Source organism: Protomyces lactucae-debilis (genome assembly GCF_002105105.1).
Source record: "Protomyces lactucae-debilis strain 12-1054 chromosome Unknown BCR37scaffold_5, whole genome shotgun sequence".
Taxonomy (NCBI): Eukaryota; Fungi; Ascomycota; class Taphrinomycetes; order Taphrinales; family Protomycetaceae; genus Protomyces; species Protomyces lactucae-debilis.
Genome location: NW_024467997.1, coordinates 385,392 through 412,105, shown reverse-complemented (window position 1 = coordinate 412,105; position 26,714 = coordinate 385,392). Strand labels below are relative to the sequence as shown.

The following is a 26,714-nucleotide window of genomic DNA, read 5'->3' as shown; positions in this document are numbered from 1 at the left end:
CTCACGACACACCATGGTCTGCTATCTCCCTTGACTCATTGCCGAACTTCTTTTATTCAAGGACTGTGACCCATTCTGGTTGTTGTTGACCGCCTCGCCAAGAAAGCTCACTTCATCCTTTATGTCGAGGCTCCAGCGCAGCTTCCCTCGCAAAGCCCTTCATGGATCGCGTTGTGTCGAACTATGCCTCCCAACAGTAGAGTCTCCAACTGCCATCCAATCTTTACATTCAAGTTCCGGCAGTCACTGCTCCTTCATCTTGAATCGCAAGTCAGGTCTCTTCTGGCTACAACCTATCACGCCCAGCTTAAAAGTGCCAACTCTATATTCGAACAGTTCCTGCGACACTACATCAACCACGCCCAAGACAATCGGTGCTCCCTTCTTCCCCGAGCCGAGTCCTGCTACAACAGTGCTCATCTGGACACCATCAAGAGATCTAACCCCTTCGCTGAGCACGGTTGGCCCTCTCGCTTCTTTTTTCATGTTGATTCCGCACTACCTCAGCATGTCGCGACATGGCTGCTCGTCTGAAGTCTGTTCACGACGACTTCAAGGGTCCACCAGAAGGTTACACAGGTTGAGTACAAGAAGTATGATGATCGCTCTCGACTACGAGTCTCCTACGCGTTGAAGCCTGGAGATCAAGTTCGGCTACACACTCGCCATTATCGCACGTCTAGTCGACCATCACCAAACTCGACTTCGACCGTGCTGGGCCTTTTCGCATCCTATGCTCGATCAACGACATCGCCTTTGTCCTCGATCTTCCACGGGATGTTCTTATTCATCCAGCGCTCTCGCCGCGTCTGCCACATCAAGTCGACTGGCGCTTTTACTCGTTCACAGCTTCGTCCCCAACATACAAGACTCAATAGACGTAGCAGATGAGAAGTCGATTCCGTCGTGGACTACAAGCTCGAGAACAAACAATGGAAGCATCTTCTGCATTGGACTTGCTATAGCGACGCTGGCAATCGATGGGTGCCTGCCGAGTTTGTTTGACCCATCTTGTCACTGCTTGTTCACAATGTCCACCAATTGAACCTCACTGCTCCAGGGCCACCTTCCGGGCATCGATGACCATCCGCTAAGGGGGAAGATCGTTTTACGGACCGAACGAAAAAATCCTATTCTTGTTTACAGATACCTCGTCCCTTGAAACCCCTGGTTCCATTTCGCGGCCATTCGTCTGTGCTCACCCACAGCGACTGATCTAGACCTGACCATCCGGATTTTGGAATCACTCCTTCAGCATCTTCAACAGTTGCTTGCTTTCTTCTGACTCAGGTCTCTTATCCTAGCCTTACCTTGCTGAGACATCTCTTCGTACTTTGGCGTGTCTGGCTAGATGTCGCCCACAGTCATTGAAAGTCTTGCCCTGTTTCTTGTCTAATGTCCTCTGGGTTCTATCTCTAGCTTGTGAAGTTAAAATGACGAAGTTCTGCTGCCTTGTTCTTCATTAACCAGCAAAGTATGTGGTAGGATCAGCTACATATACCAATCCTGTTATGAAGTATCTTCGACGAGGACTCGCTCTGCTCTGCGTAGTCACCTCGCAACCCACTTTACACCCATTATGCTGATATGCTTTTGGAGAATGTTGGTTGGGGCATGCTTGCGATTGAGGATGGTTACATATGTATCTATGACAAGCTCAGACTAGATCCAGCCGTAAGGCCAATGATCAAGCGGGGCTCTTGAACCTCTTCAAGATTTAGAGCCTAAGTAGATCAAAAAAAAGCTGGAAAACTTGACAAAGCCCAAATTGATCATAGATCTATAAAAGCCGGAATCACTGACATTTCAATACAGTTCTGGTGTATGCCGCGGAACATCAACTTGCTAATCAAGTGTCGATACTATGTTTGAAAGGCAAGGTCCTCTCCACAGTATTGAAGGAGCCACGCCAACAGCTGGAAGAGCCAGCGAAATGACGAATAAAGAGGATATCTATGCGGTAGAGTCTAGAATAATTTTTCATAGTTCAATCTTGCCTTTCATCAGCGCCAAGATGCCGGTCAGTTGTTTCGGCCGTAGAAGTCATCATAAGCTGCTTCATCTGCCGCAGTTCGCACATACGAAAGGTGCGACGATGTGCCTGGATTGGAAGAGGCACCCGCGTTTGGATCTGGAGCTGCACTTGTAAGCGTGTTTGCGTCGTGAGTCGGAAAAAAGCTTGGATCAAAAGCAGGTCACGCGTTTGGGTCAGAAGCCAGGGCTGAAGTCTCACCACTATAGGCGGCTGAAAAATACCCGTAATCAAGAGGTGGTATTGGCCAACATTGCCCAATGTTTGCATCCGGTTGCGAAGATGGATTTGAGGTGGACCCTCCTTTTGGATTCGGAGCCTCGCACAGCTCTTGGTAGACTTGGAATAACTAAGACATCTCTGCAGGGCTTTCTGCCAAAGTCAGGGAAAGGGTCCTGTGTAAGTGTCGCATCACCAAGTCCCTGACCGTTGCCACGATTCGACTGTTGCCATTGATCTTGGGAATTGGATGATGATGACCATTGCGACTGATCTGTGCGGTGTGATTGAGAGAAGCGCATAACTGGACATTGCTCAATGCGCTCTTGCCACGGGTGTTTCCTACACAACCAAGGCCGAAATAAACGCTCATTGTTTAGGCCTTTGACGTAATCGCAGACACATCTTGTGGTCGAAGATCTGCACTGGATCCTGTCCTGTTCGACCTCAGGCTCTGAAGGCCCCTTAAGCCAGACAATCGAGTCACTCGTCAAGGGATGCAGACGTTTGACCATTTCATTCAAAGCACACTCATGCGAGTTGCGCCTTATGACTCCTGTGAATGTTGTCAACATAGCATGACTGATACTCGGCGACAAGTAAAACACCCACTCATCATCAGCTCTCTGAATTTCGGTCATCAAGATTCATTTCAACCGGACAACCACACGACAAGCACATGTCGAAGGCGCATAAGGACACTGACCACGATTCTCTGCCGCTGAAATGGCACAAGAGGCTCCGGCGTGATGATGAATGCTTTCTTGCACTTCGAATGCAAACGACTGATCTTGGAAACATTTGCTGCGATCAGAAGCTACAGGCTGTCGCAGTTCGGCGGAAAGCTGCATTGAATATTGCATCATCTCGTTCTCGCAAAAAGCTCTGCAGCTCTCCTGTGTAGCAGCGATACCAGTATTCTCAGCGTTGTTCAATGGCTTAAATACGATATAAGGGAAAGTGGCACTGTAGCAATGCCTCCTTGTCAAATGGTTGTGCGGCAGAGCCAAGACTTGTTCCTGGCCAAAAGCGGCGATAAGATTGTTCCAAAGAGTGGGATCTTCAAAGCTTAGAGAGATTCCAGGCCAACTTGGATTGAGGTCGTTTGTTTCATTCGCAGAACCGGGGATAGACACTCTAAAAGCTGACAGCATTTGAGTTATCTGCAGCGACAACTGAACAAGACTGATATGCAGCACAATCAGTAGTGTCAGCGACAAGGAGCTGGGACATTGAAGCGGCATGAGCAGTTCGGTGATGATGTTTTGGATGACTGTAGTGGCTGCAGCAGATGAGAACGTGCTCCAGGATCCCGGATTCGACAACGTGAAAAGAAGACGTGTCAAGAAGTCAAGAAGCAATGTGCGCAATAACCGTGGGAAATCTGCCATTATCTTACAACTTCAAGATTCTGGGGCCACCAAGCCTTCTTATGTCGCATATGAAGATGGGGGATGGAGACTCTTGATTGTCATGTATCTGCAATAGGCCAATGGAAGCTCGTTTTGAGGCCAGCAACCCCATGGAAAATCGCTGGTGAAGACTGGTACGCACTAATGACTCTTGGATGACTCGCAGCTGATAACCCGGTAATGCTGGTGAAATACTGGAGCAAGCCAAAACACTGCTTCCAGACGCTTGTGAAGAGCCAGCAATCGACGGAATACAAATAGCAGACGCTGATGATGACTGTTGCCTGCACTATAGCTATGCATATAGAGAGCACTTCCAATTTGAACTTTACATTGGCATTCATCCAGCTCATGAGCAACGATTGGATTGGAAGCAATCCTATCTACCGAGTATACCAAACCACATAATCCCTCGATCTGCATAACATGGTCAGCTACATATAAAATCGTCGTTCTGGAGCCGTATTCCTCTGCTATCCAACGCGAGTGGCTTTATTTCCAAGGCTTCAAGAAGCAAGGAAGTCGAGCCGTCGGTGTGCTGTGCTCGTTGTGAAGTTGGACTTTGTTGGTTTTGAACTTTGGCCACCTTGCGACTCTCGACCAGCTACAGACTACAGTATGCCTCATGGTCACTGTAAGCAGCGCTCCACTCTAGACGCGCATCTCTGCCCTTCCTTTCTTTGACTCTATCTTCCAAGTATGCCTGACACCAACAAAGTCCGATCAATGCTGTCCTGCGTAGCTCGGCAGAGTTTAGTCTGCCAAGCAAATGAACAGTCTGCCAAGCAGATGGACAGCCGACAACCTCAATCTTGACTCTATCAGAGCGAAGCAAGTAGCGCGTCTACTTGCTCTTACAACAGGTGATCAGCATGCTAGAGCCTTGCTCAGTGCTTTTGATCCAAGACTTTTCCCCGAGTCATTCACGGAACCAGCTCAGCAGCCTTGAACTGGCAAAGCAGCAGGCACAACCAACAACAGACTCATGGCTTGATCTGACAACGTCTTTATCTCGTTCGATACACTGCGCTACTCAAACGCATTCAGGAAGATGATCTTGACCAATTCGATCGCCTTGCACACGATACTGGCATGATCAAGGCATCAACACGACTACGACGTGTGTCCGTGGATGGTTACAAGCTTACTGGGTTGCAGGCTGTCGAAATCATTCGCAAAGCATTGTCGAGCCAGGTAAGTTAGTACCCATTCACGAAGCAAGGTCGCGTTCAGTGAGCAGACGCATGAAGCGTCTGAGGTTGACGACAATGCGATAGTGAGCTATGGGAAAGTTCACTTTCTATTTGAACACGATGGCGGGCATTTTGCGAACATCAAGGTCTTGAAGACCATGTCGTTCTGCGACACAAAGTCTCTTAGCAAGCAAGGACACATATTGCAGGTCATTGTGCGGGTCTGCCGTCTTTTTGAACCAATTGGCCTATTTGAGAGAACAGAGCTCGACAAGAAAAGAGCAGGCAAGCTGCTTAAGCGAAAACGACGCTTACGAGAGCAGAAGCACTCTTTATGGGTAGCTGAGGGCTATCGAATCCAGTATAAATAGCTTCTAGATTTGATGATGAGCGGATGTTGGCCTCTGTTCACTTAATAACAGTGATTGACTTGCGTGTTGTCTGCCTTTTAGCGTGGCTCAGTTATTTTGCCTCTTCATATCCGCTGGTTTTCCTCCGGTGTGCAAGTTTGGAAGTCGGTTGGCTCCGGTAATCCGCTGTACTTGGAGAATTTCTCACGGTAATCCGCCGCTTGGCTCCGGTACACTCCGGTAAATTTTCCGTAGGGCGTTCATCCAGATTTCTCGCCTTGTCTGCCACAACAAGTCGACTGGCGCTTTCCCCCTTCATAGCTTTGTCCCCAGCCTACAAAACTCAATAGACATAGCAGATGAGAAGTCGATTCCGTCGTGAACTGCAAGCTCGAGAACAAACAATGGAAGTATCTTCTGCATTGGACTGGCTATAGCGACGCTTACAATCAATGGCGGAACATTAACTTACCTAACAAGTGTCGGCCCCCTCCTCAGTATTGTAGGAGTCACGCCGACAGCTAGAGGAGCCAGCTAAATGACGAAGAATGAGGATATCTATGCAGAGTCTATAATATTCTTCTATAGTTCGATCTTGCTTTTCATTAGCGCCAAGATGGCGGCCAGTTGTTTCGGCCGTGAAAGTCATCATAATACGCTTCATCTGCCGGAGTTCGCACATAATCAGGGTAGGACGATGTGCCCGGGTTGGAAGGGGCACCCGCGTTGGGATTTGGCGCTGCACTTGTAAGCGAGTTGGGGTCGTAAGCCGGAAAAAACCTTGGATCATGAGCAGGGGGGTCATTTAGGTCGAAGCTAAAGGCGGCTGGATGATATTCGTAGTAAGATTGAATCGGAAAGCATTGCGCAAGATTTGTACCTGGTTGCGAAGCTGGGTTTGAGGTGGAAGCATCTTGAGGATGCGGTGCTTCGCAAAGCCTTGAGTAGGCTGTGAAGTAACGAGGTGGGCCTTCAAAAAAGGTGTTGTTTGGCAAAAAAGGTGCATAGCCAAAGTCCTGCGTCTTACCACGATCCGACTGTTGCCTTTGTTCTTGGACATTTGACGATGATGGCCGATGCGAATGACCTGTGCCTTGTGTTCGGAAGGCATCAATGACTGAACATACCTCAACCTTGCTTTCCATTCGGTGTTCCTCACATACCCAAGGCGTATGAAGTCCATCACGGCTTGGTTTGGCACAAGAACAATGTCCGCCCGGGTTTTCGCATTTAATTCCCTCCGCTTCCACCACAGGTTTCGCCCTTGTCCAGTCTAATACGCCTGTCGTCATCGGCTTCAGACGTTCGGCCATTTTATCCACAGCACACTCGTGCGAATTGCGAAATATCATTTTTTCTTTCTCGAACGGGCTAAGATGCAACTTAGCATAACTGACATCCGGCGATAAGTAATAAACCGGTCCTCTTCCTTGCTGGATTTTGATCATCGAGATAGATTTCAGGAAAACAGTCACTCGACAAGCACATGTCGAAGGCGCATAAGGACATTGACGACGGTCAGCACAAGAGGCTCCCTTGGGGTGATAAATGTTTTCTTGGACTTTGAATGCAAATGACTGATCTTGAGAACACCTGATATGATTGGGTCCTACAGGCTTGTTGAGTTCGGAGAAAATCTGTTTTGCGTATTGAGCAATCTCCTCCTGGCAAAATTCCCTGCATTCGAGCCTTCCAGCTTCGTAATTTCCGTGGTCATTTGCCTTTACTAGATCAAATGCGAGATAATCAAAAGTGGCATTATAGCATTTTCTTCCTGATACACCGCCTTCCTGCTGGGCATCCAAGACCTTGCCCGGGAAAGCTTGATCTTCAGATCCTCAGCAGGCCGATTTTGACGAGCACGATAGTCTGCGTTGTTGACGGGCATTGCATTGGTAGAGCCGCGAACAGCCACCCCAAGAATTGGCAAGAATTGATTTAGCTGCAGCGGCAGCTGAAGCAGGCCGATTCGCGTTACAAGCAACAGTGTCAGTGACAAAGAGCTGGAAGGCAATGAACGGAGCCGCATGCAAAGCTCAATGATCATGGTTTAGCTGAGTGTAGTAGTGCGCTGATCTAGTAGCTGCAACAGATGAGAGCGTGTTGTGTCAATCGAAAACATGAAAAGGAAACGTGTCAAGAAAATTGTGCGCATTGCGCAATCGTGGGAAATTTGCCATCAGCTTGCAACTTCGAGCTTTCGGCTCTATGAAGACTTTCTCTGGCGCATATGAGGTCAGGTATTGAGATTTTTCATCGGTCGTCTGGCATCTGCAGCAGGCCAATGTGAGCTCGGTTTGAGGCCAGCAACAGGGTTCGAGGCCAGTCACAGGCCCATCGTATCTTCACGCTCATCTGTAGCTGCATAACCAAACGACTTGCATCATTGCTACAAATGATGTTTTGATCAAAGCTCTTAGCCTGGAGCCTTTAGCTGCTGACCAAGCATACCAGCTCTATGCAAGACAACGAATCAAGTATATCTGTAACTTACCTATGGTTCAGGAGAGACTCACAAATTATTCAATGCATCATAGCTCTCTACTCTTCGTCAATGAAGATTGCTCGTGTATAAGCACTTGATCCGCGGCTGTCAAGCTGTTGAGCTCGAATAAGTATAAAGCAGTAGATGTGAAAATGGATTTTTTCTTGTGCGTGTTTGAATATAGTAAAAGTCTTCCACGTGATGCGAACCTCCAGATGGAGCGGCACGCTTTCACAAATGAAACACCACAAATACAAAGGCTAGTATTGCGGCCGGTGGTGATTCAAACTGATTCTAAGTCTGCTGGAGCTAAAACTACTGTCTAATCTATCTATAAATATCTGTTTAGAGGCGCTTATGCATTGGTTTCGAACTGAGGCGCCCAGATCGTGTGAAGGTGACATTTCCAGGCTCTGCACTCAAAGTCTTCCCCTCTACCATGAAACCCGCGGCTTCAGTCAATTTCGACCCTGGATTCTCTTCTTGATTGACCACAGCTGACTTGTAAGCCTGATTGGGCTTCTTTTGAGCTTGCTTCACAGCATGGCTGGCCAGAGAAACAGCCTTCTTTTCCGCTGCGGCGGCTTCCTTAGCAACTTTGGCTGCAGCGCGAGCCTCCCGTTTCTGTTGAGCCTCAGCTTCCTTGTCTGCCTTTTTGATAGCCCTGGCTGTCTTTTCAGCCGCCCTTTGCTCGACTAGCATGTCCCGTTCTTGTGCACGCTTAGCTTCAATGTCTCGTGCATGCTGGACCTCGATAGGGCCAACAAATAAAGCGCCTGTCCGTCCATCCGACCTCAGCTGCTCCCCAACCTTCAACTGTCTTTTCTTCCTTGGCTGATTTCGCTTGGCAACAGCCTTTAGCTGCGAGTTCTCCAGCTTTACGGCTTCATACGCTGTTTGGACCTCAAAAAGCCGGTGCGCCAGGAATTGGAGGGACTTTTGCGATTTTTGATCAGCATTGGCAGTTGTCTGCACCAAGAACCGGCGCATCTTCGTTGGTCTGGACACAGTACATACTCCAGTTGGTGGTCTTGGACTATCGTGCTGTTGTTGGGCTTGAGCGGGTAATGGAGTCGCTGGCCTTTTGCGCAAAGGACCCAGGGCTATCTCCGGATTGAACGGCCAAATGCCAGTCTTTTCCCAGGCAGACTCGACAGTCTTCTTCACAAAGGTCTTCTGATAGGCCAGCCAAAAGATGGGAAAGAAATCTCGCTTCTTGATCGAGCACTGTCCTCCTGAATCTGTGACCATCTGATTGAGGCCTTGGCTATAGTAACTGGCCAAAGGGCTGAAGCAGCCAACATCCAAAGGTTGCAATCTATGCGTCGAGTGAGGCGGATAGAAGGCAAGGTAGATCTTCAGTTCAGTGCACTTGCTGATGAATTTTGTGTTCAGGTGCGAGCCGTGACCATCAAGAAATAAGAGTCTCCAGGAGCGTCTGGATTTACGTCGCGACTCCTTGTCGAAAATGTCCACGAGCCAGTGCATGGCGAGCTCATCAGATGTCCACCCGTTGGGCGAGCTTGCAAAATAGCAATTGTGCTCATCTGTCTTGAAATCCTCGATCCAGGCATTTTGAATGTCGCCGGAGTCAGCCTTGTAGATAACAGCAGGCGATAAAGTCGTCCCATCAGCACAGATTGTCGCTAGAATAGTGACCCATTCTCGGTTACCATCCTGCCCAGCTCTGGGAAGCTCATCGAGCTCAGATTTCTGCTTAGCGAACACCCGGCGTGTCTTCTGCGAGACTCCAATCATGAACCCTTTCTCGTCCATATTGTACATGTTCTCCGCCGTGATGTTGTTTCTCTGAATAACAGCAGCCAAACCATTGAAGTAAGACTCATAGCTAGTGAGACTATCAGCCTTGTGACGAGCTAAGTCGATATTCTGAAGATATCGGCTGTCCAAAATATTGTTGTGGCGCTGAACAAAGCGGCTTGCCCAATTTTTTGAAAGCGGTCGGCCAGCCAATCTCGAAGCTAGCGAGATTATAAAAGCTGGTGGGGGTGGAAGGCAAAGATCACTCAATTGCTTGATCTGATCTATGATCATTTTCTCCTGATGGTTGGAGAGCGCCTGCTTGTTTTCCTCCCTGCGGGCTTTGGAGGTGGATAGGCCATGAAATCGACGGCTGAGGGCTGGTCGACTGATTCCATGCTTTCTAGCTATCCTTGCTAATACAGGAGCGTCAGATGCGCGTGCCTCTGCAATTGCAAGCTCCATCTATTCTAAACCATGGATAAAACGCGTAAGTTGTGAGCCTATAATTGACTTTTTGACGCGTGCCGCAACCAATTAAAGTCCGCATCACGTGGAAGACTTTTATGGTCGCTGCTCTTCAGCTCCTACACAAGTTTCTGAACGTATATAGGTAGTCCTGTGTATGCGAATCACGCGAGAGTATCGATGTGAAATGCGGATTTGTGCATGTACACGGGTACTGAACACGAGCGCGAGGGCCAACTGTCGTGATTGAAGAGCCATAAGCCGTACCATGTCAATGACCTTGTTGTAGAAGCCTCCGAAAGTTCCGTTGTGAAAGACCTGCAAGGAATTAGAGTCCATTCCCGTGGTAGATACTGCCTGGTCCTACTGACAAGCGTGGTGTTGTGAAAGGTAAAGGTGCGCACAAGAATAGATCTTGATCTCCGATCTTGAAATGATCCGCTCTGCACAAAAAAAGGGACCATGAAAATCCAGTTTGATAATCAAAGTCCCAGTCTGATCTCCTTGCTCGCAATTGCTTTTGCCAACCTTCATCGGCGTTACAATAGCAATCCAGGGCTGGCCAGCTGAAGTCCTAAGAAGGGAGACAATAAGTTGATCTCAGATGACAGTGATAATGAGAGTCTTTCAAGCCGGATCTTGGCAAGCTAATATTGAAGCTGCAGCAGCTGGGTGAGTTGGTTTGTGGCCACAGGTTTGGAATTTGATGTTTGTCATCGCGCGCCAGACAAATTTGCACACCACCCGAACCAACACATCATAAAGTCACTTTTTGGTGGAAACGTGCTCTGAGGATGACGCTACAGAGCAGGGGATTCGGTCAGTCAGCGTAAAGACAAGGAGACTCACGCTGAACGGCAGCGCCTCCTTGCAAGCACGGTAGATCAGCAGGCACCTGTCCGCTGTATTCGTGCAAAATTGGCAGGTGATAAAATTTTTTCGCCCTGTTTTTGACACCGACTTGTCGTCTTGAAGAGCCTGGTCACTCCTGCTCGGGCTCAAACATCAATCAAACAGGTAAGAGAGTTCCCTTCCACTCTCTTGGAGCATCTGTCGTCTCCCAACAACAAATGGCAGCAACTAGGTCAACACCAAAGTCAACCTGGGGCCCCGGAGGTCTCATCTGAGCTTATTATACCTTTGGCGCATGCGGTTAAAGCGTACAGCTCCCTCCAGTCTACTTTCTGGCAAATAACGACCACCTACTGCATCATTGCCGGCCCTTGCGGCATTGATTATCAAATCGGTCGGGGTTCTGCCTGGTCCCCGAATGGAGCCCTCGTTCTTCCTGTGCCGGTCCCGATACGCTGTTTCCTGACCGCGTAGTCCAGCATGCCCACTTTGGGAGTGTCCCCTTCTCGCTCTCACCATGAGTGGATCTCACCATACTAGTCGAAACGGCTTGCTTCGAAGCTTTTTTCGGGATTTTTTCGAAAAAGCATTGGGCTGGCCAGCCTGTCTGGTCTTGTGGTAGGCTTGCTACGGCAATCCTTGCTACGAATACGCTGGGGAACAGCATCACTATTGAGACTAGCACTGGGATCGACGAGATATGCTGTGTCTTTTATGACCTGCCAATTGCCTTACAGCACTAAAGCGTTGTTCTGCGTGGAGAGCTAGGAAAATCTTGTGCGGGTGGGTTCTCTGTTTTGCTTCCTTCTTATAATGGAGGACAGTAGTTGAGCTGAATACGACGTAGCTTTTTTTAGCTAAATCCCACCACACCCACTGGAACTACACAGTTGCGGCCAGCGCGAGCCTTCCTCACATGAGCATGACTGATGTTTGTACGATATCCTATTGCGCTGCGCCGTATGTTCAAGTTCTTTACGCGCTGGAGATGATTTCATTGTCCCTCCTATGATTTAACCTGACAGTACCTCTCACTGCTTTTTCTTAGGCAGTCATGGACAGAGGTAGGAGGATGGAGACCAGGAGGGATTTGGTCACGTCTCCGGTACGATCAAGAAAACTGCGACCACAGAGCGCAAAACAGCAAAAACGCCTCAAGAATCTAACAGCAGGTGGTTGAATAGCTTCACCATGCTCACTATGGCAACTGGCAACTGTTGAGCATACTGAGAAGGACCAAAAGACGCTTACAGACGATGACAAGACTGCAGCAATCAAGGCTTCAGATGCGTATCGAAGAGCGCCGATCGACACCTCGCAGCTCCGGATCACAGCTTCCGTCATTCAACTTTGCTTCTTTCATACGCACGTCTTGCCACTACAACATCAAATTCAGCCAGCCACACACGGAACAAGACCCAAACCGACACGCATCAATTTGCTCAACATACACAGCAGTAATTGTCACATTTGCATCTCCTGTTGCCGACACAGACGCTGGTGAAGAACCGGTGATCGATGACAAATATAAAGCGACCGCTGTTTATTATGATTTCCTAGACCGTAGCTATACATTGAGATATATCATCCATGTAGACACAGAAGCTGGCATTCGTCCGGCTCATACACAACGATCGGAATCGTCATGAAGACAACTATGCACACACGCGTTCCACATGACCTCTAGATCAGCTTAGCAAAGTTAACATGTTGACATGCATATGGGACCAAGTCGTCGGTGTATGTGCTCGTGAAGTTGGGCTTTTGTTTCTGAACTTTGGCCACTGTGCCCGCCCCAAGGCGCTACTCGCTACAGTACGATCCAAAGTTACAGCACACGCAAGCGCCCTATTCTAGACGCGCATCTCCGAGAACTCTCTTCCTTTGATGCTGTCTCTCAAGTATGTCTGAGCAAAGTCAGCTCAATACTGTTATACATAGAGCGATGCACATGGAGTCCAACCTGCCAAGCAAATATGAACACTGAACAGCCATCATCCTGACATCTCATCCTTGACTCTGCCGCAGCAAAGCTAGTAGTGCGCCTCCTCGCACTTGCTACAGATGTTCGGTATGCTAGAGTCTTGCGCAATGTCTTTGATAAAAGCATCTTACCCTCGTCGTGCACAGAACCAGGCAGCAGCCTCGAACTGGCATTGCAGCAGGTGCGGCCAAAGCAACCTCATAGCCTCATTTAATGACGGTCCATCTCTTCTGTTGCACCACTCTGTATCAAACGCATTCAGCTGCAGAAGGTTGATATAGACCAATTTGAACGGCTTGCACACAATACACGTATGATAAAGGCACCGGCATGTCCACGACGCGTGTCAAAGGATGAGTCTAAGCGTAATGAAACCCAGACTGTCGAATCCATTCGCGAGGGGCTGTGTCTGTGGCCATCAAGCGCGGCAACCAACACGCAGTGGAGTGCTAACCTAGGCGCTGCTCGCCACTACAGTGACGCATATGACTTTCTCAAAGACCAGCGAGGCAATCTAGTTAGCTGGAAAGATCGCGACAATGCCGAGCTCAGGAAGGCAGTCCGTCATCTCGAACGGGTCTTTTCGTCGCTTGCTAGGGCACAAGTAAATTGGATCTCCGTGGCCATCTCCAGCATGGTCTCAAGCATCTGCAATTTGCCGTACGTGATGACGTCCAACAATTACGCAACGGTTCCCTACGGACAACAGCGATCGAGGCACAAAAAGCGCTTGGCAGGGGCAGAGGCAGTGCAGCAAGAAACCAACGACGAGAAAGTCACGCAGGTACGACAAGCACGACGCAACACACGATATATCGAGCTTCATCACGAGCAGGATGACGACACGCAGGCGCGAACGGCATGTCGCGACGCACAATTCACTGCGTGTAACGATGAACAAAACAACGACAGCGATCGGGAGACCACACAGCCCCGTCGTACGGTACACTTCCTCTGCTATCGTTGGTCTTGTCTCATACTGACTACTACAGGGCAAACGCAACCGGTCAAGGACGGCAAAAGCTCAGCTGCTTCAGGCTGTAGAAAATGACAGGGACTGAAGCGCCGCCACTGCCGGCGGAATGGATCAAGCACGGAAATGCAGCAAGCGTGCAAGACACCTTGCACAACAGCTGTAGGAAGTACATAGTAAGATTCCCTTGCTCTAGAGCTTTGCCTGATCTATTCAAAGCCCTGACTCGCCTCATGCAGCTCGCCGCGTGCTAATCACCAGCTATCGCCGGTCGTCACTTGTTGAGCGCCCGTTTACTACGCGTCAATCATCGCCTTTCTATCACCTGCGCCAGTCTTACACCGTTTTTGACCGCTTCATAAGCCGTGAAAATTTCCTGTAATGCAAGTTCTTTTTATATTCACCTTGAACATTGAATGCCCCGAGCTTTTATTACAGAGAATATCTTAGTGATGATTCAGAGTATGTGGAGCTCAAGATATCTTTGTTGATAGGTATATTTCAGCAGATATCTTGCCGTCTCGGCTTTGTTCAACTGCAAATCAAAAACGAGAAGACCAACAAGAAAATGGAGAGTTCGAGCACAGAATCTGCCCCACGTGGTTAGGGTACCTTTTATATAGGCATTGAAAATCTTACTGCTGAACTGCTGACAACGCCTGCCAGTTGACAATACGCAACTTCAGCCGCGGTTGAAACCAATTCTTTTGGGCTCCCACTGATCGCAAGTTCACAGCATCTATCAGCAGTGATCTCCAAGTATGCGACTCGAACGATCCCTTCGAATGGCTTCGGCTACACTGGCAATTGTTGCGTTTTTCTTTTCTGTCTACCTGCCACTGCATAAGCCTGCAGCAGCTGTTGCTGTGCCTGGCAGGCCAAAGGCGAAGGGTAAATCAGTCGCTGGAAACGCAAAAGGCCCTAAAGCAAGCACCGCTGCAATTTCTGAAGCAAGCAAGCTCTGGCCTGGCTCAGACTCTCTCGAAATACCCCCAGAACTCAACACAACCTTTTGGATTCTAGAGAAGGATGAAGATCGCATGTGTTACAACGCGACTTTTGCCATTTTCAAAATGTTCAGCCTAGAAGTGCCTGACAAAACCTGCCATGTTCGCGATCGAGGAATAGTGTAAGGCCGCAGGGTGAGATGCGACCTCACATCAGCTCGGAGGCCTCACCAATCAGATGGCATAGCACGTGCTCCCGGACTTGCTGTGCTGGCAGCTCCTTTATATGCTCTCTTCTTACCTTTTCCATACTTTAATCTCTTCCACATCTCATTCTCAGGCCTACTACATACGTATAGTCGCTTGAGTGGTGAAAGTGGAGGAGCAGCGACGTAAGGATCCTAAGGCCTTACAAATAGCCAATGGACTGGCTCGGGAGTCGTGTCAAGAATTGTGCACGGGGATGGAGAAAATTTACCAAAAGAATTACAAGCACAAATTCAAATTGACAGGCTTGCGACGAAATGTCTGTCTGCAAAGCGATCCAGGTCGCATCAGTCTTGGTATTGCTGGTGGCAGTTGGAAGCGGATAAAATCTAGTTCTTGCTCTTTGGACTGTGGTTGTCAAATACTTCACAACTTTGAGAACATCAAAATGCCGGTGGACCGAGACAACATCAAAATCTCACCAAATCAAACAAAACAGTATTGGGAGACCGCCAAAAGGGCAAAGTTCAACAAGCCCACCTGTCACCCGCAAGATATGATCGATATATTCTTACTCTCGCCCGCTCGATTGGATTTGGGAGATGGTTGGCAAGTGAGCCTGCTAGAAGGCAAAGTTGAAGCTCAGAACATTCCCTGCGACTGTATCAGGTGGGGCCAGGAATGCTATTGCAAAAACTTCGAAAGTGCGGTGGACGAGCACACCTGCAGCTGGAGGCCTCGTACTTGTACACCGGGTGGTCCAACACCAAAGCAATATCACCGTTCGAATAGAGAAACGTGTCTTGCGCCGCCAGGCACAGTCTGTTTGGATGGAAAGGCGGCTCAAACATCAGGTACAAGCCAAAGCACTCATTTTTCGCCAGCACACAATTCACAAGATCAGCAATTCCACAGATTGGCGCAAGGATCCTCCGATTACCAATCGGGCTCGTGGATGAATGAATTCGGACTGCCGGCCACGGACGAAAATTTAGTTGAATGCCCCACCGGCTTGACCACAAAGAATGATGCAGATAATCTGCCAAACAGCCCTCCTATGTGTCAGTCCAACACAGGAAGTGCTCCTATGAGCTTTCTTTGATGGCAAAGCAACTCACAAGTCCTCAAGTTCCTAATAGACCTCTTTTCAACAAAGCTGAGACTGACACATGCTACTGAAGTGCTCATTGTGGAGTCCATTCTACCTAGGTGAACTAGCTTCGATTTTTCGACTCGATATAGCATAACAATTTGAACTGCGGTTTCAGTGAGTTGCCCTCCATGACTGGATACCAGTTGATCCGAGCACAAGGGCAATCAATTGCCCGTTCTGCTTGATCGTCGGCAGCCAATCATAGTTGGTGTGGTACACTCTGCAAGACGATTTGGCTCACTAAAGAGGCCATCATGGAGCTCAATACAACATATGACCTTCTACAATGCAGCCGCCGAGACAACCATTCTCGTCATCATCGGAGCTTTTGCTGCACAGATTATCTTATGGCTCCTCGTCCTCGCGATGGCTTCTGAAAGCAAATTAGGGGGCGGAGCAAAGTTCCGCATGTGCATGTTATCAAAAGAACCAAGAGCGGAGTGAAAGACACCGGGTAGAAGGTAGAGATTGTGCGTCTGGAAATAGCATCGCCAAGAGTAAGCAAAGAGTGCAGCGTGATTGACTTCTCGAATTCTCCATGCTCTGAGTAGAAAGAGCGACTGTCATGAGTATTAGGCAGGTGCCTAAGATTTCAATGGTCAGACTCCATCATCTTGCCCCATGAAACTACATCTTCTTGACTGTAGCAGAAGTACCCAGCACCATTTCATTACTTGGAGCATGTTGAGTCTGCTGCACTAGGGCAGATTTGAACAGACCAGTGTCTGTAGTTTGAAGTTAGGCATTTGCTAAGCTTTTGGTGTAGAGCACTGGCCTGGCATCGGAATTTAGCCGAGCACTCCGATCATCAAAATCTCACAGGCAAAAATGAACGGTCGAGTCAAGGACCGCATCCAAACATGTCAACAAGCTCACTCAATGTTCTCGGTACGTACAGCTGAACGCATCTATAAGCTTTGCTCATTCCTTTAGGCAAGCCGCTCGCCTACTTTGGCGGCCCAAGCTTCATGAAGACGGGCTTCTTCCGCGACGGCTATTGTCGCACCTCGCCACAGGACTATGGGCAGCATGCTGTCGCTGCAATCGTGACTGACGAGTTCCTCCAGTTCTCTGCAGAAGCTGGTAACGACCTGCGTACAATTGGATTGACGCAAGACTGCAAGTGGTGCTTATGTGTCAGCCGATGGAAGCAGGCTCTGGATGCTTACAAAGCTGGAGATTTGAGCAAAGCAGGGGTGCCTCGTGTCGTCTTGGATGCTACTGAGGATTCTACTCTCAAGAAGATCCAGCTTGAGGACCTCAAGGCATTCAGTACTGGCCTGAAGAAGGACGAACTCTAATCAATCATGTACAAAAACTACCCACGCCTTACAACAAGTACTAGTCTTTATGCTGCCGCTTGTGCGACTGCAAATAACTCTTATATCCGCTGACACCAATCAACTCACCAGTCAAACGCAATATCCGTTCCAAGAGATGCGTCATCATCGCATTCGTGACAAGGTACGCACCAAACTGTGCAACAGCATCATCCGTGGCCGCCTCTCTTGCAACAATATGCCGGAACTTGTACATTCCTTTTTGCGTATCCAGATGTGCCTTCATGGGTGATGGCAAGACAGGCGGCAATGGTTGCCACAAGTTGTAAGAATTGCCAAGCGCAAACAGAATAGACGTAACAACACGAAAATACTTGTCACTGTCAGAATGCAATAGCAATTTCGACACTTCCAGCTCCGGTGCGGCCGCTAATACATCAGAGAACCGCGCATTGGATACAGCGAGACAGGTGTTGAGGTTATCGATCAGAGTAATGAGCTCATTCCACTTGCCTTGCGGGAAGGTGCCTCTGGGCGACGGTTCAAATTTGGTCATCATGACCAGCTGGTGTGCATTCGCAGACAAGCCAATCCCATCTTTTTGTAAGTCTCCAATCGCCTTTTCGATGCCGTTTGGCAAGATGTATCGATTTCCTGCACCGCGCAGTGACGTAAGCATGTAGAGGTCTGCTATAGTAAAGAAGCGCTGTGATGTAACATCCCTCAAGAGGGTGCGCCCTGTTGGCAATGCAGGAAAGACGGAGAAGATCAATGCAATGACAACGCCAGCTAGAGTAAGCAATATTCTGTAGCCCATGATAGCTGGAGCGCCAAGAACAATCTGGCCTGATCTTTCCAAGGTTGCGCGTGGCAAGTTGACTGTGGTGAGGTAGTAACCAACGACCAGTTCGCCAGTGATGGCAGAGAGTAACACTGGTAGCAACATGAGCTGTGGTTGAGCCATGAGTAAAAGGCATTGTGGAAAAAGCGTAATGAAAAAGACCACGAGAATACCACCTGGTACCCTGCCAATCTCAACACACAGCAATCCTAGCACGCCGCCAATAATGGTGGCCACGACTCGCAAGACGCTCGAAAAGACGCCACGGCCGAGCACGGGCTGTAGACCTAGCAGCACTGTGAAAACGATCCATAAGAGGCGGTACTCCAGAAAGGCTCGACATGAATCCGGAAAATACACAGGCAAAGCCGACACCGTCATTGCTATTGCTGCACGGAAACCAAAACGGGAGACTGGGCTCTCCAAGAATTTGAGGATACGGTAGAAGAACATGCCAACCTTGGACAACAGAGACGTGCGCGGAATGAGCGTTGGATTTCCAGTGTTTAGGAACAAGGCTGATGCACTGTCACTCGATTCATTAGAGCGAGCTGAATCATCAGCGCCGAGCATACCAGACTTGACTCTGCTCAAACCGTCCTTTGGAGGATTTGCATGTTGAGAAATGCCGACCCATGCTTTTCGCAGAGCTTTCTTGTAGCGTTTGACAGATGGGCGGATGAAGTGTCTTTTTGACATGACCCCTGTGGCATGAAGTGAGTCGATCCATTTGCAAAAGCTGAGTAGCTTGTTGGCCAAATCGTATAGTGTTGAGTCCATGTACACGATGGACAATAGCCGGCGATTTCCCTCTCCTCCATTGTGCAAGGCACTACCAGAAGAGCTTTTTGAAGCCCAGAATTGCTTGATCTCCGCCTCAAACTCTGCTGTAAAATTGTCGTCGCGGCCTGAATGAGGGGCAGGCGACTTGATGAAAGGACGTAGCCAGAATGCTGGACGTTTCCACGGCCCAAGATGAAGTCCCTGCTTGATGTGCAAGATGCTGGCTGAACACAAGGACGTCAGTCGATTGAAGCGCGGTAGAACATGGTCTTCCATGTGACGAAACAGCTCTTCCTTATCGACCTCATCTGTGTTTTCTAATCCAATTGCCTCGATGAATGCCTCTCGGACTTCGTCGTCAGCTGCAGAGATATCTCCATGAAGCAAGTCTGATATCTGAGACCACAAGTTCAGGCCAAATAATGGAACAACTAATGACTGGCATGACTTTGCCAATGACTCAAGGTCGTTGACTTTGAGATGACCATATGCGAATTCACGCTTGGCTGGCGTCTTTGCTTGAACAATAGCCGTTGCCAAACCTGTCAACGCTGTTCGAAGGCCCTTCAGCTTCTCAATTTGTGTTGGCTTTGGCTTCTCACGTTGACCAAGGAGCCCAGCCAAGCCTTTCTTCTTCGGCTGTTTTGTTTCATGCGAGCCTTCACTTGCGCCGTCCTTTACCTTCTCACTCTCTGCTTGACTGCGGCGATGTGCAGTCGAAAAATGATCTGTTTGGCAGGATGTCATTTGCTCTGCAGTGCTAAGAAACTTGTCCACCTGGGACAGGTATGCTTCGCGAGCGTTGTAAGGAAAGATGAGCAGGTTGCACGCGAATGCGATGGCTAGAGATGCGTAAATTGCGTAGATGAGCTGACGCAATAGGCTGTAGAATTGGTCCCAGCTAGGGAAGAGCCAGCCTTCAATAAATATGATACCTGGAGAGTTAGCGGGCCGTCTTTGGTAACACAAATGAAGCACTGACCAGCTAAGATGACTCCGCCGAAAATTGTAAACGTTTGCGCAATGAACAGTGTCTTCAACACCTGATTGTTAGTGTACTGTTAGTGTACTGATGCATGAATATTAAAGACGTACATTCGCTGCCCACGTAAGAATGAAGAGAAAGACTGCAGCGACCGCAGCAGCTCTGCCTTGATAGAATATGTCTGGGCCCCGCACAATGCCTTGCTGTTGAGCAGTGACGTATGCGACTAGCGTCTGTTGTGTTGTTGCTGGGTCTTTTGCAGATTTTGCACAAAAGTAGCCCAAAATACAGAAGGGTATAATAGCTCCCGTGAATGTCCCGGCTAGAACAACACGCTCAACCATTGCAGCTCGCGTGGTCGCTTGAATCTGAAACAGAAGAGTAAAGATGCCAAGCACATAGCCCACTGTTGAGAAGAGGCCCGATATCTTTGCATTTTGGGGCAGACATAGCGCAATGGTGACGCCTGCTGCAAGGCGAAAGCCAATTTTGATGTTTGTCCACTTGTCAGAGGTGAAGAACTGGTGAGCTTTGGAGGTCTTGGGAGCAGCAGCATGCACAAACGATCCAGAGCTGGTAGAGCCCATAGTTGAGCTCGAGCAGCCAGGCACACTAAGTATACAGTAATACAGAAGCTTGTTTGTGTAGATGGCAATGTCAGCAGCTACCGTTGCTCCGGATGCGCAAAAATGCCGGCGACAAAACAGAGAAGCAGCATTCAGATGGGCTGCCATTTCGACTGCTCACGTGCTCTTCTCGTCGCGTCCTCGAACTTTCGCTTTCTGCCACATCAGAGCAGGACGCCGACAAGAGGAAGCTTTGAACGGCGCATTCTAGTAAGAGGCCCAAGCCTGCTCGTGTACTCAAGCAGCCATGGACGGGCCCGATAATGCTGACGGCAACGCGCTGATGGCAAAGTACAACGCGCTCAGGTTACGTGCTTTTCAAATCTACCAAACCACACTCGATCAATCCGTGCCGCATTTCGGTATTCGGTGGGCCGCGACAAGCGGCCTCCTGGTGCTATTCATGCTTCGTATTGTCTATGCTCAAGGCTGGTATATCAGTACGCTTTACTCTCATTTGACTGTGTGCTTTTGTGCTAACCACTCCAGTCGCCTACGGTCTAGGCATCTACCTCCTGAACCTCTTTCTCGCATTCCTCACACCCAAGTTTGACCCGAGTCTCGAGCAAGAGATTGCAGATGAAGATGCAGAGAATGGCGAATCAAACCTGCCGACGCGCCAGTCAGATGAATACAAACCCTTTATCCGCAGATTGCCAGAATTCAAATTTTGGCTCAGTGCAACGAAAGCAGCCGTCCTCAGCTTCTTCATGTCATGGGTGCCCATCTTTGACATTCCAGTGTTTTGGCCCATCCTGCTTATGTATTTCATTGTCCTCTTCTTCCTCACCATGCGACGTCAAATTCAACACATGGTCAAGTACAAGTACATCCCCTTCGACCTCGGCAAGGCAAAATTCTCCAGCAATTAGAGCACATCACAAGGGCAAGGCTGGTGGGAAGTTGTGTATGCATTAGGTGAATAGACAAGCATCACGCTCAAATAAGATTCTTCGAACCTGTGCGATACTAGTGAGTTCCTTGACCAATTCCTCAAACAAGATGATGTTGTTGATGAGTCTGCTCGTTGCCAATTGACCAGGATCCAATGAAGCACTCTGTCGACTGATGCGCCGCTGGCTATCTGGCTTAGACGGGCCATCTGCACGACTTGGCGCAGAACCATCTGTGGGTGAGTCAGGCGAGTTGCCACCAGCCAACGTATGAAACTCAATTGGATGTAATGCAGGCACCAACCGTTGTGTCGTACTGAAATGTTCAGCGAATGGTGAACTACATGTCTTATCAGTGCCGCTGCTTGGCTTCGATGGCGTGCTGGGAACAGAAGATCTGCTCGTCATGCGTCTGAGGATAGACGGTGCCGTCAATCTTCTTGACAATGTCGGCGACAAGAAGCTTCTTTGTTCTGCTTTCTGTGCAGATGGTGACTGTGCTGTCGGACTGGCCAGTGCTTCAGCAACAAGCATTGCTTGGATAACCTCGCCACCTTCTTCTACACTCGTGAAAGCTCGCCTGCGTTCTGCAATTTCTGTCTCGAGTGTGTCGTTTTCGCTTTGATAGTGACGTCGTTGAGCACTCAGAGTCTTGAGCATGGTCAACAAAGGAGGGAACCGCGTCCAGCTTGGCAACAAAGATGCCTGTTCAGTAGCTTGTCTGCGCTCACTTGAAGCAAACGCCAATTCATCATCAGATGCATCATCGTCAATCTCCAATCCTTGCGCATGCCCGAGTAATTCCTCCGTCTCCTTCAATTCCTTCAGTAAAGCGGCGTCCTCGATGTCCTCCGGTGACTGCATTGTATAATCTGGTGCAATCGCACCTGGCTCGCCATGCCATGAATCAGCAGGTGCAAACAACAACCAACCGGCAAGACTACGATACCTGCACGATGCCAATGCATGCAAAAGACCTGTCAGTGCTAGATTGAGGGATACATCGTTTGTGAACCAGTTTGCAAGTAGACCGAGTAGGATGCAGAGTAATGGATCTTCTGGCGCTATACTGTGGAAGAAGTGTTTTGGCAATTGTCGACCTGATGTGAGATTGTGTTGAACGCTGGATGCCTCAAATAGTGCATCAATGGACATATTCTGAGCCTCCAAATGAACAAATGTGTCTTGTAGATAGCAATCGAATGCTTGACTTGCATTCAATTCTTGAGAGGTACTAGTCAAACCCTGCAGAATAGCCATTTCCTTCCTGTGATGGCCAATGGTTGCGTGACCTTTCGGAACAGCAACAGTCTTCATGAGTGAGTGGATACAATAGTGCCAGTGATCCCGCATCAGCGCTTCCACAAGATGAATGGTGGCAACGCGTGTCTCTGTGGATGAAGACTTCAAGTTGGCCATAATCATGTCGCTGAGGGATAAGAGCGATGGCGCAAACTCGAGTTGTTGGCGGATCATGATGGTTGCACGCTTGGCGGCGTTCGAGGTCTGCTTGCTGGCATCTGTTGCAAAGAGGTAGCTAAGTGTCACATCCACCAAGTCTGGGTGAGAGATGATGCGCATGATGGACGCGAGATAAGAAAAACAAGCTGCATCGTCTGCTTCCGTGCCAAGAAGCGATGGATACAAGATGCTTTGCAGGAAGAGGATTTGAAAAGTGTCGAGCAGAGCCTGCCTCAAGTCTGTTCCTATCGCTGCATTGAGAATATCTTGCCAATATCGGAGACTGTCGAGGAACTTGCCAATACCATCTCGCCCGTCTATTTGTACAGTGTCGAGTGCAGAAACGTCTTCTTGACCTGTATTGATGCTGCTGCTGGCCAGCAAGAGACTTTGCTTCACATCATACAATGGTCCCAATTTTGCACTCAGCATAGTATAGTCTGCACCCAGTGCCACCGTCAATTTGATCGGGAAATCGGACTCAGCAATCCATCGCTGGACCTCATCAGAATCATTCGCAGATTCAACAATCATCAGTAAGCCAGCGCGTGCGAAATCGCCAGCACGGCCTGTACGATGCATTTGACTTGCCAAGAGATGAAAAATGAGGAACTCATCTTCTTGGCAAGATTCAGCATTGGGTCTATCGTTCCGTGCTCGCCAAGCGTCCGCATCGAAAAACATGGCCAGCAATGGTCTGAAATGGCGAATCTTTTGACAAATCGCAAAGAGCAGCTCCATCATCGACTCCCTAGCCTCTTCGCTATCAGCCGGTATTCTGAGATGTCCCAGAAATCGAAGGAGTCGTAAATGCGCTTTGCAGACAACTTCGTGCGTTAAAAAGTCGTCGTCTTGAGATTCTACCAGGCTGGTCAAGAAGCCAGCCACAGATCTAGCTAGCCCTAGCTCTCCATCTTGTCCAAGCTTTTGAGAAATGGCAAGCTCGACCAACCAGCCAAAGACGTCTCGCTGTAGAGCATACTCTAAGCAAGATTTGCCATAGCTTCCGGCTGTCGAGGACGCTCGCTGCCCTCTGCCTTGTCTCGTCACTTCGTCATGTAGAATCGAAGAAAGCGTATCGACAAGAGAGATGAGTGTTTGCTGTCGCTCATGCCTGCCAGAGAGTGCACTACTGCGCTGAACAGTGAGCCAAGTCAGTTTGAATTGCGTAAAGCGTTGCGCAGGTGAGAGCGAAGCATAACTGACTGGCTTGTCAGCCACGGAAGGACTATAGAGGAAGCGAAAGAAGCTGCTCATCCAAGCATCGCGTGAGATCACGCAGCGTACTCAAGCATGAGCGTGTTGTGGTTCTCATGGAAGTGACTGTGCGCCGTTTCATATGCGACACTCTTCAGATGACAAAAAATCAAGCGATTGCTACTCTGCTGCTCTACTTGTGTCCAGACAACTCACTGCGGCTCAAGACTTCACCTACAGTGCGACCACGGAAGGTCTCTGGCTCAGATCCACGCACATACACATCCTCAAACAGCGTCTTGAGGTCTGCCGTGGGTGCAGGTGATGCTTCAGCTTCTTTGACCTCCTTATCGACCCGAGCACGCGCAGACTTGTCAAGATCCTTGAGTTCCTGCTCCTCGCACACACCCCATTCCAGAATCTTTGCCTTGAGTCCTGCAATTGGATCATTGGTCGATCGCATCTGCTGAATCTCCTCGCGAGTCCTGTACGTGGTACCGGGGTCAGACATGGAGTGACCACCATACCTGTATGTGACGAATTCCATAACAAGCGGACGACCCTCTGATGTGTACTCCTTCGCATAGGCACACGCCTGCTTCACAGCCAATACATCCATGCCATTCACACGAATACCAGGAATGTACTGACCGCGCTTGTAGTAATCCGTCAATGCAGAAGATCGGTTCGCTGCGGTTCCCATACCGTACTTGTTATTCTCGCAGCAAAAAATGGCAGGCAGACCCCAAAGTTTTGCCATGTTGTACGCTTCAAAGACTTGTCCCTGGTTGGAAGCACCATCACCATACAAGGTGAATGTGGCATTCTTTTGCTCCCTGTATTTTTGGGCAAAGGCAATACCAGCACCGACGGGGACCTGAGCACCCACAATACCATTTCCTCCGTAAAAGTTTTTGGCAAACATGTGCATAGATCCGCCCTTGCCGTAGGAGATACCATCCTTGCGGCCGAGCAATTCTGCAATGATGGACTTGATGGACCCACCGCGCATGTAGGTGAATCCGTGGCAGCGATAAGCCGTGATGATGGCATCTTCCAGTGTAATGGCCTTCTCCATACCCACAGCAATGGCCTCCTGCCCAGTCGACAAGTGGCAGAATCCACGAATCTTCTTTGCCTTGTATAGCGCATCAGCCGCCATTTCCAATCGACGAACGGTGACCATGTCTTCGTACATCTTGAGAAGCTCCTTTTTCGAGACGTGCATGTCGAGAGAGGGCGCATCCAGCTCATACATGTCGAAGGAATCTTCATTCAACTTGACAGCCACGCTGTCTTCCGTAGACTCATGCGGTTTGTGGTCGGAACTGGCAGCATCCGTCGTCACTGTACGCGCGGCCAGTCTCGCGGGAGTTGCATGGATGGGCTGTCGGGTTGCGAGGCCACGCAGGGCAGTGAGCCTTGTCCTGAGCATGCTTGAGTGTGGATGTTGTCAGATTGGTTGAGTTTTGTATTTCTGTTGAATTGGGCGCGGGATGGCAGACACAGTCACATATACTGCTTCTACAACTGCTGCTACAACAAAGACACTACAGCTTGTAGGCATAGGCCAGCGATGTCTTCTGGAGCGCAGCCTGGTATGCAGGACGGGCACCCATCTTCTTGCGCCACGCATAGATGGCAGGGTACGCTTGCTCGTGCACACCTGCGCGATCGCAAATCTCCATGGGGAAAGACATTTGGATGTCAGCAGCAGTGATCCGATCACCTGCAAAGAAGGCCTGCTTCTGCAGTGTCTGCTCAATGAACCCAAAGTTCTTCTTGCACTCGGGAAAGGTGTACTGCTTGTTGATGGCACCAAAGATGCCATTCACGAGTGGGCGAACAAAGAAGGGGACCGTCTTGGAAGCAGTATCGAAGATCTAGCAGTGTAAGCAAGACGCACAAGCATGATCTCGCATACCAAAAGCAAGACAAGAGGCGTCATGGTCGTCCCCTCGGCAAAGTGTAGCCAGTAGTTGTACTGCAACTCTTCATCCTCAGTCTGCGGTGCAAAAGTCTTGTTTGTATCGTACTTCTTGATGATGTAGTCCTGGAGTCAGTCAAATTGCGGGGTATAGCAGAAAGCCGCACCACAATCGCACCAGATTCGGCAATGGTTTTGCCATTGTCGGTAATGACTGGAGACTTGCCGAGCGGATGGACAGCTGTGAGTTCCTTTGGAGCACGGCCACCAATGCGCTTGTACTCTTTCAGCTCATATGGGACCTTGACTGTTTTGTTAGCATCAGCATGATGTACTAGGCGCTCGTATGGCAGTATATTGCCATTATAGAGCCTCGAATCGCGTCTCTGAGTCCATCAATAATCACGAATACACATCATGAGCACACTGGACCGAGAGGCGCAAAGACTCGAGATGAGAGACATACGCTCTTCGAGCAACCACAAGATGCGCTGCGATCGGGAATCCTCGAGATGATGGAATACAAGGGGCTTCTTTGATGCCTGGGAAGCGGTGATATCTGCCATCGAGATTCAGGTACTAGCAGAGGTGTAGAGCAGAGAGCAGGAGTGTATAGATGAGAGAGTTGCGGCCTTGTCCTCCCCGGCGGCTCCGCGTAGAAATCGCCGAACCGCAACGACACAGA

At 49.2% G+C, this 26,714-nt stretch overlaps 15 protein-coding genes across 15 annotated transcripts; 8 read left to right on the top strand and 7 right to left on the bottom strand.

The window, feature by feature from the left end:
- Positions 1–2,021: 2,021 nt before the first annotated feature.
- On the bottom strand, positions 2,022–2,553 carry BCR37DRAFT_377953 (uncharacterized protein; the record flags this gene model as incomplete). The annotated part of the gene is made up of 3 exons (XM_040868932.1): positions 2,022–2,178; positions 2,200–2,360; positions 2,389–2,553. The coding sequence occupies 3 exons, from the start codon at positions 2,551–2,553 to the stop codon at positions 2,022–2,024; spliced, it is 483 nt and encodes a 160-aa protein (XP_040726767.1).
- A 345-nt stretch (positions 2,554–2,898) lies between these two features.
- On the bottom strand, positions 2,899–3,642 carry BCR37DRAFT_407914 (uncharacterized protein; the record flags this gene model as incomplete). The annotated part of the gene is made up of 1 exon (XM_040872129.1): positions 2,899–3,642. One exon carries the CDS (start codon positions 3,640–3,642, stop codon positions 2,899–2,901), a length of 744 nt encoding a protein of 247 aa, XP_040726766.1.
- Positions 3,643–3,675: 33 nt separating this feature from the next.
- On the bottom strand, positions 3,676–4,310 carry BCR37DRAFT_255835 (uncharacterized protein). Its single transcript, XM_040866671.1, has 2 exons — positions 3,838–4,310; positions 3,676–3,794 (listed from the first exon to the last, which is right to left on the bottom strand). Exons 1-2 carry the CDS (start codon positions 4,084–4,086, stop codon positions 3,723–3,725), a joined length of 321 nt encoding a protein of 106 aa, XP_040726765.1. The 5' UTR covers positions 4,087–4,310; the 3' UTR covers positions 3,676–3,722.
- BCR37DRAFT_377950 (uncharacterized protein) lies at positions 4,253–5,143 on the top strand. Its single transcript, XM_040868931.1, has one exon. The coding sequence runs from the start codon at positions 4,536–4,538 to the stop codon at positions 4,716–4,718; it is 183 nt and encodes a 60-aa protein (XP_040726764.1). The 5' UTR covers positions 4,253–4,535; the 3' UTR covers positions 4,719–5,143.
- A 524-nt stretch (positions 5,144–5,667) lies between these two features.
- On the top strand, positions 5,668–5,968 carry BCR37DRAFT_377949 (uncharacterized protein). Its single transcript, XM_040868930.1, has one exon. The coding sequence runs from the start codon at positions 5,745–5,747 to the stop codon at positions 5,955–5,957; it is 213 nt and encodes a 70-aa protein (XP_040726763.1). The 5' UTR covers positions 5,668–5,744; the 3' UTR covers positions 5,958–5,968.
- A 7,006-nt stretch (positions 5,969–12,974) lies between these two features.
- Positions 12,975–13,877, top strand: BCR37DRAFT_377941 (uncharacterized protein). The gene is made up of 2 exons (XM_040868929.1): positions 12,975–13,699; positions 13,749–13,877. The coding sequence occupies exons 1-2, from the start codon at positions 13,070–13,072 to the stop codon at positions 13,815–13,817; spliced, it is 699 nt and encodes a 232-aa protein (XP_040726762.1). The 5' UTR covers positions 12,975–13,069; the 3' UTR covers positions 13,818–13,877.
- Positions 13,878–14,363: 486 nt separating this feature from the next.
- On the top strand, positions 14,364–15,091 carry BCR37DRAFT_407905 (uncharacterized protein). Its single transcript, XM_040872128.1, has one exon. The coding sequence runs from the start codon at positions 14,491–14,493 to the stop codon at positions 14,860–14,862; it is 372 nt and encodes a 123-aa protein (XP_040726761.1). The 5' UTR covers positions 14,364–14,490; the 3' UTR covers positions 14,863–15,091.
- A 117-nt stretch (positions 15,092–15,208) lies between these two features.
- On the top strand, positions 15,209–16,147 carry BCR37DRAFT_407901 (uncharacterized protein; the record flags this gene model as incomplete). Its single annotated transcript, XM_040872127.1, has 1 exon — positions 15,209–16,147. A coding segment is annotated over one exon (777 nt), but the record flags the coding sequence as incomplete, so codon positions are not given.
- BCR37DRAFT_377940 (uncharacterized protein) lies at positions 16,117–16,797 on the top strand. The gene has a single exon (XM_040868928.1). The coding sequence runs from the start codon at positions 16,310–16,312 to the stop codon at positions 16,478–16,480; it is 171 nt and encodes a 56-aa protein (XP_040726759.1). The 5' UTR covers positions 16,117–16,309; the 3' UTR covers positions 16,481–16,797.
- A 99-nt stretch (positions 16,798–16,896) lies between these two features.
- Positions 16,897–17,337, top strand: BCR37DRAFT_391692 (uncharacterized protein; the record flags this gene model as incomplete). Its single annotated transcript, XM_040871040.1, has 2 exons — positions 16,897–16,924; positions 16,970–17,337. The coding sequence occupies 2 exons, from the start codon at positions 16,897–16,899 to the stop codon at positions 17,335–17,337; spliced, it is 396 nt and encodes a 131-aa protein (XP_040726758.1).
- Positions 17,318–20,576, bottom strand: BCR37DRAFT_377938 (uncharacterized protein). The gene is made up of 3 exons (XM_040868927.1): positions 20,036–20,576; positions 19,923–19,983; positions 17,318–19,875 (listed from the first exon to the last, which is right to left on the bottom strand). The coding sequence occupies exons 1-3, from the start codon at positions 20,510–20,512 to the stop codon at positions 17,378–17,380; spliced, it is 3,036 nt and encodes a 1,011-aa protein (XP_040726757.1). The 5' UTR covers positions 20,513–20,576; the 3' UTR covers positions 17,318–17,377.
- Positions 20,577–20,798: 222 nt separating this feature from the next.
- On the top strand, positions 20,799–21,423 carry BCR37DRAFT_345301 (rer1 protein-like protein; the record flags this gene model as incomplete). The annotated part of the gene is made up of 2 exons (XM_040867614.1): positions 20,799–20,991; positions 21,041–21,423. 2 exons carry the CDS (start codon positions 20,799–20,801, stop codon positions 21,421–21,423), a joined length of 576 nt encoding a protein of 191 aa, XP_040726756.1.
- On the bottom strand, positions 21,285–24,224 carry BCR37DRAFT_255744 (Retinoic acid induced 16-like protein-domain-containing protein). Its single transcript, XM_040866670.1, has 2 exons — positions 23,374–24,224; positions 21,285–23,235 (listed from the first exon to the last, which is right to left on the bottom strand). The coding sequence occupies exons 1-2, from the start codon at positions 24,160–24,162 to the stop codon at positions 21,466–21,468; spliced, it is 2,559 nt and encodes an 852-aa protein (XP_040726755.1). The 5' UTR covers positions 24,163–24,224; the 3' UTR covers positions 21,285–21,465.
- A 22-nt stretch (positions 24,225–24,246) lies between these two features.
- Positions 24,247–25,552, bottom strand: BCR37DRAFT_377934 (pyruvate dehydrogenase E1 component subunit alpha). The gene has a single exon (XM_040868926.1). It carries the CDS (start codon positions 25,535–25,537, stop codon positions 24,296–24,298), a length of 1,242 nt encoding a protein of 413 aa, XP_040726754.1. The 5' UTR covers positions 25,538–25,552; the 3' UTR covers positions 24,247–24,295.
- A 56-nt stretch (positions 25,553–25,608) lies between these two features.
- Positions 25,609–26,635, bottom strand: BCR37DRAFT_355866 (glutathione S-transferase-like protein). The gene is made up of 4 exons (XM_040868191.1): positions 26,496–26,635; positions 26,197–26,336; positions 26,027–26,155; positions 25,609–25,985 (listed from the first exon to the last, which is right to left on the bottom strand). The coding sequence occupies exons 1-4, from the start codon at positions 26,593–26,595 to the stop codon at positions 25,653–25,655; spliced, it is 702 nt and encodes a 233-aa protein (XP_040726753.1). The 5' UTR covers positions 26,596–26,635; the 3' UTR covers positions 25,609–25,652.
- Positions 26,636–26,714: the final 79 nt, after the last annotated feature.

What these genes read in the sequence shown, in the direction of transcription:
- BCR37DRAFT_377950 (XM_040868931.1), top strand. Translation starts at nt 4,536, where the DNA reads ATGCTAGAGCCTTGCTCAGTGCTTTTGATCCAAGACTTTTCCCCGAGT.
- BCR37DRAFT_377949 (XM_040868930.1), top strand. Translation starts at nt 5,745, where the DNA reads ATGACGAAGAATGAGGATATCTATGCAGAGTCTATAATATTCTTCTAT.
- BCR37DRAFT_377940 (XM_040868928.1), top strand. Translation starts at nt 16,310, where the DNA reads ATGACCTTCTACAATGCAGCCGCCGAGACAACCATTCTCGTCATCATC.
- BCR37DRAFT_377938 (XM_040868927.1), bottom strand. Translation starts at nt 20,512, where the DNA reads ATGGGCTCTACCAGCTCTGGATCGTTTGTGCATGCTGCTGCTCCCAAG. An exon ending in TTCTTACGTGGGCAGCGAAT is followed by an intron (nt 19,984 to 20,035) that starts GTACGTCTTTAA and finishes ACTAACAATCAG; the next exon opens with GTGTTGAAGACACTGTTCAT. An exon ending in CGGCGGAGTCATCTTAGCTG is followed by an intron (nt 19,876 to 19,922) that starts GTCAGTGCTTCA and finishes CTAACTCTCCAG; the next exon opens with GTATCATATTTATTGAAGGC.
- BCR37DRAFT_255744 (XM_040866670.1), bottom strand. Translation starts at nt 24,162, where the DNA reads ATGAGCAGCTTCTTTCGCTTCCTCTATAGTCCTTCCGTGGCTGACAAG. An exon ending in TTGCTGAGTCCGATTTCCCG is followed by an intron (nt 23,236 to 23,373) that starts ATCAAATTGACG and finishes TCTGCACTCGAC; the next exon opens with ACTGTACAAATAGACGGGCG.
- BCR37DRAFT_377934 (XM_040868926.1), bottom strand. Translation starts at nt 25,537, where the DNA reads ATGCTCAGGACAAGGCTCACTGCCCTGCGTGGCCTCGCAACCCGACAG.
- BCR37DRAFT_377941 (XM_040868929.1), top strand. Translation starts at nt 13,070, where the DNA reads ATGATAAAGGCACCGGCATGTCCACGACGCGTGTCAAAGGATGAGTCT. An exon ending in CCACACAGCCCCGTCGTACG is followed by an intron (nt 13,700 to 13,748) that starts GTACACTTCCTC and finishes TGACTACTACAG; the next exon opens with GGCAAACGCAACCGGTCAAG.
- BCR37DRAFT_355866 (XM_040868191.1), bottom strand. Translation starts at nt 26,595, where the DNA reads ATGGCAGATATCACCGCTTCCCAGGCATCAAAGAAGCCCCTTGTATTC. An exon ending in CTTGTGGTTGCTCGAAGAGC is followed by an intron (nt 26,337 to 26,495) that starts GTATGTCTCTCA and finishes CTAACAAAACAG; the next exon opens with TCAAGGTCCCATATGAGCTG. An exon ending in CCGAATCTGGTGCGATTGTG is followed by an intron (nt 26,156 to 26,196) that starts GTGCGGCTTTCT and finishes GACTGACTCCAG; the next exon opens with GACTACATCATCAAGAAGTA.
- BCR37DRAFT_255835 (XM_040866671.1), bottom strand. Translation starts at nt 4,086, where the DNA reads ATGCAGATCGAGGGATTATGTGGTTTGGTATACTCGGTAGATAGGATT. An exon ending in TATTTCACCAGCATTACCGG is followed by an intron (nt 3,795 to 3,837) that starts GTTATCAGCTGC and finishes AGTGCGTACCAG; the next exon opens with TCTTCACCAGCGATTTTCCA.
- BCR37DRAFT_407905 (XM_040872128.1), top strand. Translation starts at nt 14,491, where the DNA reads ATGCGACTCGAACGATCCCTTCGAATGGCTTCGGCTACACTGGCAATT.